General features: G+C 37.6%; 1 protein-coding gene across 7 annotated transcripts in view; it reads right to left on the reverse strand.

Moving 5' to 3' along the window:
- Positions 1–10,198, reverse strand: part of phf14 (PHD finger protein 14) — a 127,301-nt gene that overhangs the window by 88,225 nt on the left and 28,878 nt on the right. For all 7 annotated transcript variants that reach the window (XM_020621423.1, XM_020621422.1, XM_020621424.1 and 4 more), the window contains exons 9-10: positions 9,219–9,489; positions 2,621–2,727 (exon numbers count right to left, since the gene is read on the reverse strand). In XM_020621423.1, the coding sequence (XP_020477079.1) occupies positions 2,621–2,727; positions 9,219–9,489 (378 nt within the window). The remainder of the gene's footprint in view (positions 1–2,620; positions 2,728–9,218; positions 9,490–10,198) is intronic.

The following is a 10,198-nucleotide window of genomic DNA, read 5'->3' on the forward strand; positions in this document are numbered from 1 at the left end:
GGATGGATGGGGCCATGTATCGTGAGATTTTGGGCAACAACCTCCTTCCCTCAGTAAGAGCATTGAAGATGGGTCATGGCTGAGTCTTCCAGCATGACAATGACCCCAAACACACAGCCAGGGCAACTAAGGAGTGGCTCCGTAAGAGTGCATTTCAAGATCCTGGAGTGGCCTAGCCAGTCTCCAGACCTGAGCCCAATAGAAAATCTATTGAGGGACTGAAACTCCGTGTTGCCCAGCGACAGCCCCAAAACCTGAAAGATCTGGAGAAGACCTGTATGGAGGAGTGGGCCAAAATCCCTGCTGCAATGTGTGCAAACCTGGTCAAGAACTACAGGAAACGTCTGACCTCTGTAATTGTAAACAAAGGGTGGCTGCTTGACCCCATTCAAGTCAACTGCGTTCCTTGTGACCTCACATATTTTACTTGCAAGAGGCAGTAAGTGGAAAAATGTCAGGAGTCCTCTCTCTCTCTCTCTCTCTCTCTCTCACACATACATACATACATACATACATACATACATATTCTCTATTTTCTATTTCTATTCTTTCCTATTTTAAATGCACATATTTTCCTATTTTCTTGTTGCCTAAAAAGCACATTAAGAGCCTCTGTACCCATAAACGTGATTCTGATTCTGGTATGCCTCCCACTGGGGCAGTAGACCACACTAGTATGAACATCAAAGCACAGTGTCCTACAGGCTATATAAAACGCTCCACATGTGTTGTGTTTTTGTGGAGGTTTATCAGAGTAGTGTGGAGAAAGCAGCTAGCAACCTAAAAAGGAATAAGCTTATTGACCCCTCAGTGCAGAAAGCCAGAATACAAGGTTTTTCTGGATGTTTGGATCACACAAGCATGATCTGGCATCAAATTCAGTCAGCAAAGAGGGGAAAAAGAGATTTGCATGTGGTGTTCTTAGATCTAGCTAATGCTTTTGGCTCTGAACCACATAGCCTACTGTGGTAAGCACTAGATTATTTTAAAGCACCAGACACTGTCAAATGGCTAGTGGGAGAAAATTTTCAGAATATCCAGATATTTCACAACAGCAGAGTATAGGGCATCAACAGGAGACAGGCATCAAGGAAAGATGCACAATCTTCGCATTAGTTTTTGCATGGCAATGAAGGTTATTATTAAGGCATCCAGGTGGGTAGCAGGGCAGCAGTCGCCACCCATGACATGGGGTAGAAAGCAGTTTGACATGATGTGTTATATCTTCTGATATTTCATGGCACCCTGATGACCACTGTACAGTGATAACGCTGACAGCAATCAGTTACTGCAAGCAAACAGGGGACTTTGGCTGTCCTGTTGCCACTGAGTATATTCAACCATACCAGTGGATTTCAGTCATCAGGATGGCCTGCATTTTGGCCATATAGTAATGTCTATGAAATCACTGTGAATTTTAAGATAGATTAGGGCTGGAAAGTGGTGGTGGATGTTATGGGGCCCTCAGGTTTTATGACGGCATGGCCTGATACCCCTCTTTGGGGCCAAATAATGGGTCAAACATCATTCAACTTGAATACTGAACTTTCATGGGAATGCTCACCCATTCTTGGCAGATTTAACTGTGCATTGTGAACAGTTTTCTCTCAGTTTTTGCATAATTCATTTCTTTGATTAGCATTTAAATAAATAACAATCTCTCCTTTTAAAAATAAATAACTGAAGAAAATCGTGAGAGCCAGAATCATAATTAACAATTACACCACTTTTTTAGGTAATGTATTAAATTAAAAACAAACACAAAAGTATTAACATAAAAAACACAACTATGTACAGGGGTAACACTACAGTACGGTCACAAAAGTCTGCATAATTACTAGGGAACAAGTGAGGAATGCATGAGGAATGATCTATGCCGTTCATAAGTATTTCCCTAATAGTGGCTAATGTAGGACTCTGTATTAAGTTACTAGAGAACCAACTGGGTGATACTGTAACATTAGGAAATAAATAGTTCATAATTATGTTATAATCAATCATACTTCCCCTCTTTCTTCATGACTTGTTCTCAATTACCTGCCATACAAGCACTGTAGGGCACAAAATAGTAACTACTCATTCGTACCTCAAACATGATACTTTTGTGAACCCTAATGTACTCGCATACCATACTGATTATTTAGCCTACAAAGTGGTCCCTCTAATTTCTCTGTTGTTATGTGACCCCCTCACCTCTCCATTCCCTGTAGAGTTTGTCTCATCCTCAGGCAGTGATACAATCTGTCAGGAAGTTGCTCAGTAGTTCCGCATTACTTCATGATTACCTCATCACTGCATACAATTTATGTGTCCCCTCATGTAAAGTGACACATTATAATGAGTAGTTACTCAGTTGTACTTCATTCCTTCATGATTACCTCATCATTAAATACCATTTATGTGTCCTCTCAAGTAAAATTACACATAGTTTATATAATATGCATAAACGTTTGTTTGAATTACTGCCAACAGTAATAGCCTCTTATGATATTACACAAAATTAATTTGTGTGATTATTCAAATTTTTAACTCAGAAAGTAGCCTTTTTGCACATTTCAGGTGCCATCCCGACCCCTGAAATCACACAGTTCATTTTGCAGGAACGGATTCGGTTGCTCACCTTGTTGTACTCCACATGCAGTTTTTCTTGCTCACTCTCCAGCTTGTCTTTTAAGTTCTTCTGTTCTGAGATGTTGTCCTGGATCTGGATCATTCGCATGTTCCGCTCTGAATAGCAATAGGACAAAAATCAATAGCATGATCACAATCTATATACAGGAAAAGGCACAAGAGTGTTCTGATAGGCCCTCTACTGCAGGCTAACAGAATATGCTCTCAAGGTTACTGCCATGACCCCTCCTCCACAACCGGTATCATAGTCATTTATTTGATAAGAAAATGCCTTTAAACAGAATTCCCAAGAATATGACCAGCCTGGACAACAGTTAATGCTACAGTAGTGAACTTTTTTTTTTAACTTCCTTAAAATTATTATATTATTTTTGCACTTTAGACAGGACTAAAGCAGAGATCACACTACACTAACAACTATGAAAACCATACTTCTATCAATGCTGTAGAGTAGGGGTGGGAATGCTTACAAATTTTCAGAAATGAGTACTCACAGATTTTTGACAGCATATACATATGTATACTTCCCTATACTACCCACTACCCAGGATGCAAATTACAGCGTGCCCCTAGGGGCAGTCTCCTATACATGTGCCTATATGGCCACTACAGGTCAGGCAAGCTGTGTGCTGCCTTATTGGTATCACAGGAAAGTAAAGCATTTTTTAATATAATTAAAATTTTTATTTAGCTGACAATGTCATAGAATGGCTTATTGTCTGATATTGTTTGTTTTTTATGGCCTATGTTGTGCAAAAGTAGTGTTATCATATTTAATTTTATAACCTAACAGATCACATACATTTAAAAAAAATCTACTAATTATATCAAAATCTGTGTGTACAGTATGAGTGTAATACTGAACAGTGTCTGTAGCAGGCACATAGAGGTAAGATGAGGCTAAACAATAGCTACAGGCTAACAAGCTAAGGCTAGCAGGCAAAAACACTGGATCTACTCTACAAAGGAGACGAGCCCCTGTCCCATGTGCAGCTGCTGCAGTATCCAGTACATACGGGAAGTGTAGAAGGAGGAAGAGTTTAATACAGCAGCTCATGCTAGCATCAGCAGAACACGTTTGAACAAAAGCTCATACCCGTCCCTATCAGCACATACAGGAAGTGACAAGGGAGAGCGAGTCTGTATGAGTTGTGAGACCAGCATGAGTGGAGTGACTTTGAATGACTTTGAACAAGTTGTACTTAATGTATGGAATCAGATATTATCATCAGCCAGCTTGCAGGTGATGCAACGATACCCCTGAAAGATAAACACCATATTCCAATAGTTCCAAAAAATTTAGAAATTCTCTAATGCCTCAGGATTAATGTTACCTTAAAGGAACGAGAATTGTTTGCCATTCATGACTCACCACTAAAAGACATCTGCACTATTCTTATAAAATCTGAGATTAGTTATCTGAGAATTCATCTTACAAAGGGCCCAGAAATTAAACAAATCATTAAATATGGAAGATAAATTAAATGAATGTAAAGCAAAATTGTATTTATGGCTTCAAAGAGACTTGTCAATTTTAGGATGAATTTATTTAACAAAGATGGAAAGCCTATTAAGATGTACCTACCCATCCTATTCGAATCCCATCCCAAATAAAATAATAAAATCTATTAACCAAATGAACTTAAACTTTATATAGAGAATCAAACCACATATCAAAAAAGTGGTATGATTAAAGAAATAAAGGATGGCAGCCTAAAACTTACTGATTTTGATCGCCTTAATGGAACTCTGAAAATAAACAGGATAAAATCCTGGATCAAACACAGCAAATCCTTTTGGTACTGAATTCCAAATAATATATTTAATAAAGTTGGTGGGTTAAAACCTCTCCTCACTATAGACTTTGATGCCAATAACCTTTTAAATAAACAGTTTCACCGTCAGAGTTCCATAGACAAATTTTATTGTACTGGTAAAATATTATATGTACACAACCTTTGACCCCATAACATCACACTGTGGAACAACAGATATATACTACATCAACACAAATCCTTATTCTATAAAGACTGTCAAGAAAAATATATGGTCTGTAACTGATTTAATGGATTCCAATGGTAATGTACTAAATCACGAACAATTCTGCGCTAAATACAACTTTAACCCTTCCAAATCAGACATCACTAAAATGAAGAAGGCACTACCCCATGAATTTGTGTTTTAAATCAAGATATACTGGCACATCAAATAAATGAGCCACGATTAGCCCCAGTGTCAGTACAAGGAATCTCAATTTTGGACAAAGCATGCTCTAATAACCTCATAAGAAACTGTTTAATTTACCATTTATTTCCTAGAAGACAAAAAAGCTCAAATTATATATTAGACAAGTTTTATAAAGACTCAATAAACAAGCTACAAACCATTTTTTTTAACAATCCTATACCCCCCAGAGCGAAAGAAACACACTTTAAAATTATGAATGACATTTATCCCTCTAAAGAGAGTTGTTTAGATTACATTTCAATATTAATGATAATTTATGCTCACTATGCGAAAATGACATTGAAACCACAAACCATGTATTTTTCACAAGTGACATTGCGTATGAATTCCGGCTTGATATTCATAAATGGATAAAGAAACAAATTCAAACACTGCCAGGCCTTATTCACAGAGATGGCATAACCTTTGGTATCAAAATGAAAAACAAAAATCATGAACTATGTTGCAACACAATTCTGAGTCTAGCAAAAATTCTCATATGTAAAAATGGAATTCTAAAAGCACCCCCAAATTTGTTTTCCCAAATCAATTTAAAATATACCTAAAATCTTTAACACTAATGAAAAGAACCAAAGCTCAAAAGATATATGACATGTTAAAACGTTTTCCCACTGAATTAGATGATTAAGTTAAATGCATCTCCCCTTGAGTATACTAATTTATCCATTACATGTATTTGTTTTTTCTTTTACTTACATTTTTTTTTACTTATGTTCTCCTAGTATTGTTAACATATCTTTTTCTCTCATATTATTGCTTGTTACGGTTTCCTCTGAAACCCTTTTACACCGACCACATTGGCAAAATGTTATATTGCCTTGTTTGTTATGTATATTGTCAATAAAGCTTATAAAAAAACTTAATGTACTGAATGGTGCCAGCAGCAGCAGTACGTACAGCTACGGTAAGCCTTGAGGGTAAAACGTGTGTCTTGCTGTACTGCTTAAAGCTAAACACTGTCACACAGTACTCATTTGTGTTTTTAACACTATTTGCAGTTGAAATCAGGGCTGTACCCGACTAAGGGTTTTGTCAGTCGGCTCTTCAGTGCAGCTATTTGAGTATTGGTTCTTTTTCTTTCTTTCTTTCTTTTCTATATGTAGCCTGGATTGTCAGAAAATCGACTGGCATGAATTTCAGTGATGATTTCAACCATATTAACGTCAGTATTTAAACGCAAAAGAGTGACAGGAATATATTTCTGAGCATTTAAAAATCAAAGACAGCTGCAGAGGCAAGATTTAAATTGCAACCTATTTAAATTAACAATATATAATGCGAGTCCTGACTGTTCAGCCCTAGTTGAAATGCTTTAATTTATTTAGGTGGTAGTTAAGTTGGCATCATATAAAAGGTAGGCAGGAGAATGTGAAAGCCTTTTTTAGTGTCGGACTTTTTGCAAGCAACATATGACTATTTCCTGGTGTCAGTATGTAGCAGCATAAACTCAATTCATACTGAACCTGCTAAATACAGTATACTAGTATATACACTGATTTGTTAAATTTGGAACAGCACTATAATTAGTGGCACAAAGCTCAAAAAACAAATTGTGAGAACTGTTAGGATTATTAAGCTGCAAACTGAGCTCTTGTTATAAATCATGACAAACAGGTGCAGAATGGAAAAGCGGCATCTTGTGCAGCAACATTCTGGGGGCATTACAGTTGGATCACTAAATCTTTTTAATTAACATAATGAAATATCAAAGTACACAGAAGCTATGAACACAGCAGACTGCATTTTCACCTGCTTCTGACAGCCTGTCTGATCAGGGCAAAATCCCCACACTCAAATGCTGATGTGTGTAGTTACCACAATTACCAAATGATTAACATAAATATTCCTTACACAGTCTGCTATAAGACTGCTTCCTGAGTAGCATGGGGAATAGCAGATGGGTTTTTAATAATTAAGCTTTTGAATTCAAAGTAAAATCAGATACTGTATCTGCTATCACAAAACACTGTGACTGGTCGGTCCACATGGCAAATGGTCTCAGACCGGCTCTTTGCACCAGGGTTTGATTAACAGCTTTCTCACCAAACCAAACAAATGCACCAGAGTTTAACTGTACCAAGAGGTCTTGTGAAAGCACCCTTGAAAAGGGTCAAGAACGAGGCAATAAAACCAGTGAAATTAGCATTTTCTTCCACACATTACTCTTCTTATTTTACCCACAACACAACTAGACAGGCAACAGTTGGACTGGAGATTGCAATGTGTTATGCCAATAGCAGCCGACTAAAAGTAGAAATTAGGAGCAAGGTACAGAGGTCTGGTAAGCACACATCTTTCTATCTCCATATGTCCAGATCTTTTGCCATTTTCAAACATGAGGCCTTCAGCCCCAATTGATGCTGATTCAAGTGACACATAGCAACATTTGTCACTTCACTTACAGAGCACAAAAGGTTTTATAGAACCTTTTTCGCATATGCAGTAGCATTCCACAGAACACCTGTAAACAGAAAGTGGAAATCTGTGCATTGCCTTGTATTCTGTACCGTTGTACAAAATGCAGAGTGACCATCAGCCAATCAGAGCAGCGCATGAAGCCGACACTGTGCAAGTGGTATTTGGATGTTAATGCATAATTTACATTTGAGGATAAAGTGTAACTTGTCCTTTCAACAAAGAGGGATTGTAAAAAACAAAAAACATTTTTACTTTGTTTTGACACTAATTCTTAGTCTGTGTTTTCACTTAGCTGGTGTGACAATTAGATTACTTAAACACTGTTTGGTTTTTAAGAAATTCTGATTAACATGCTAACCACTTTTATAGATGAATACCAGATTAATAATCTGTGGAATGTGCAGTTTAGCTATTTATTTGCAGTAAGTATTAATTTTCTCACCAATTCATTCTAATCAGTTTTCATGGCAATAATTTTGAATAGCAGTGATCTGTAGGTTTACTACAGATCCAATTTCTTTAATATTAAGTATCTGCTGATACCGATCCAATACTTTTTTACAATAAATGTTAATTAAACATCTGACATATTTAAAATAAAATTAACCAGGCACACTGTATTTTTCCAGGAGATTCTTGATTCAAATACTGGATCAGGACTTCAATCTAAAATGTTAAGTTTATGATCTTAAATTATTGATACGATTAAAAGAATTACTCTGGAGCTGGACAACACTCTCAGAACTACAGATTCATTACAAGGCAGATACTAACTACTACTTTGTATCAACATGTGAAAAGAGTTTGTGTAACCAGTCCACTTTAGATCTCCCTGTTTGACAGTTTAATAACGCTGCATTAACAAAAGGTGGCGGCTGTCGTTGCACTAATGAACAAAGGCATAAAACTTACCATGTCTACACCAAAATCATAGCATGTGCGGCGTGTAACGTCGCTCATGCACCTCACAGGAGGCTCATGCTTGTGTCTATACAGAGCATATGTTCACTCGCGCAGAGAAAGCGTTTGGTGTACAGAAACTCATAGAGGAGCCTACAGAAACACTTTGGAGAAGGGAAAACTACAGGCAAAAACTCAGACAAATAACAGATAAATAAGTGAAATACAGACTACACTTGTATTTTTATGGTGTGTCCAACCCATTTTAAAGCACAGCAAATAAAAGCTACACAAACTTTAAAAAGAACTGCTATGTTCAGTAGGATTGATAGATGATAGATCATGTGTTTTCACTGTTTTTGATATATATTTCTCTTTTTTGGTGGAGTTATGGCTGGAACTAGTGAGCTGTCACTGTTTTGGTGGATTCTGTGATGATTTCTACGTGTGTAGCCCCAACAAACTAGACTTGAAGCTAAAAACAAACTCGTGGCAATGCACATAAACCGCAAGTGATGCCAGACGCATGGGCAGTGTAGACAGCTGGACTGATCAATGTAGCAGCCTATCGGCTGCATGACGCGTGCCTCTCAAAGATAGGACTGGGTCCACTCAAATATAAGGCTGTAGTTCTTAAGGATCAAAACAGAATCAGCTTTATTCTGGATCATACTGAGCCTGTGAAATATGCCAGATCAGTATACAATACTGACACTTAGTACTGTATCGGGACATCTCAAACACTTTTGTTTTCTTACTTCTTCCTTTATATGAAGCATCCAGTATGATTTTAATTCACCGCAAGAAACTGGTTTCAAAGCTGAGAAAAAGCATAACTGTTCAAAAAAAGGGAAGAAAGGTTTAAAGGTTTTCAGCTAATTACTGAAGTTAAGATTAATAATATCTATAAACACATGGCTTGAGACATTATATTTTCTCACACTATAACCAATGTTCACTCCCAGGTGTGTGAATATAAATGTCAGCAAACTGTGACTGGAGCTGAATATGAGTTTCCTCACCCAGGTAGTAATTGACAAAGTCTGCTGTGAGAGCAGGCTGCTTGTGTTTCCTGCGTCCGTCCATGCTGGCATTGGCGTCAGATGTGTCCACAGGGAAAATGTCAGTGCTGATGCCCATCAGCTCCGCCTTCCTCATCAGTTTTCGGATGGCTGAGGCACTAGAAGTCAAAGGTCGCGGCAGCTTCTCTCGGGGTACCCACGCCTGAGGCCGGGTGTTCCTGGACAGTTCTGCTTTTGCCCGGTATTGCTGCAGGCGGGTCGTGATTCGGGCCTGCAGAAAGGACACATGTACTCATTGCCATACTCCCACATTTTAATGTTAATAAACCATCAGCCAGTTGTTGCTCAGCTTAAAGGATAAGGCCAGTGGTAAGGCTATTATTATTAAAGAGGCCATTCTACACTTTTATTTTTGGTATTTTAAGTCTATATTCTGATACTAAAACTTTTTTACTTTTACATACAGGTGCATCTCAATAAATTAGAATATCATGGAAAAGTCCATTTATTTCGGTACTTCAACTCAAATAGTGAAACTCGTGTATTATATAAATTCAGTACACACAGACTAAAGTAGTTTAAGCCGTTGGGTCTTTTAATTGTGATGATTTTGGCCCACATTTAAAAAAAAACACCAATTTCACTATTTGAGTTGAATTACTGAAATAAATGGACTTTTCCACAATATTCTAATTTATTGAGATACACCTGTTCATAAGTAACATTTTGAGTGCAGGACTTGTAACTGAGTATTCTCACTGTGATATTACTACTTATCTGAGTACTTCCTCCACCACTGGAGTAGGTGGGTGTGATAGTGTGATAAGCTGCCTACTCTTATTGTCATTTCAGCTTCTCCTCCATGCTGCTGCTGTGTGTTACAATTGTGTCATGCTTGCAGTCATGTTGGCACACTTTTCTCTGCAAATCTTGGGCCACATCGAGAGCAGTAACGTTACATACAATAAATGGCGTTCCTT

This window comes from Monopterus albus, unplaced genomic scaffold (genome assembly GCF_001952655.1).
Source record: "Monopterus albus unplaced genomic scaffold, M_albus_1.0 scaffold259.1, whole genome shotgun sequence".
Taxonomy (NCBI): domain Eukaryota; kingdom Metazoa; phylum Chordata; class Actinopteri; order Synbranchiformes; family Synbranchidae; genus Monopterus; species Monopterus albus.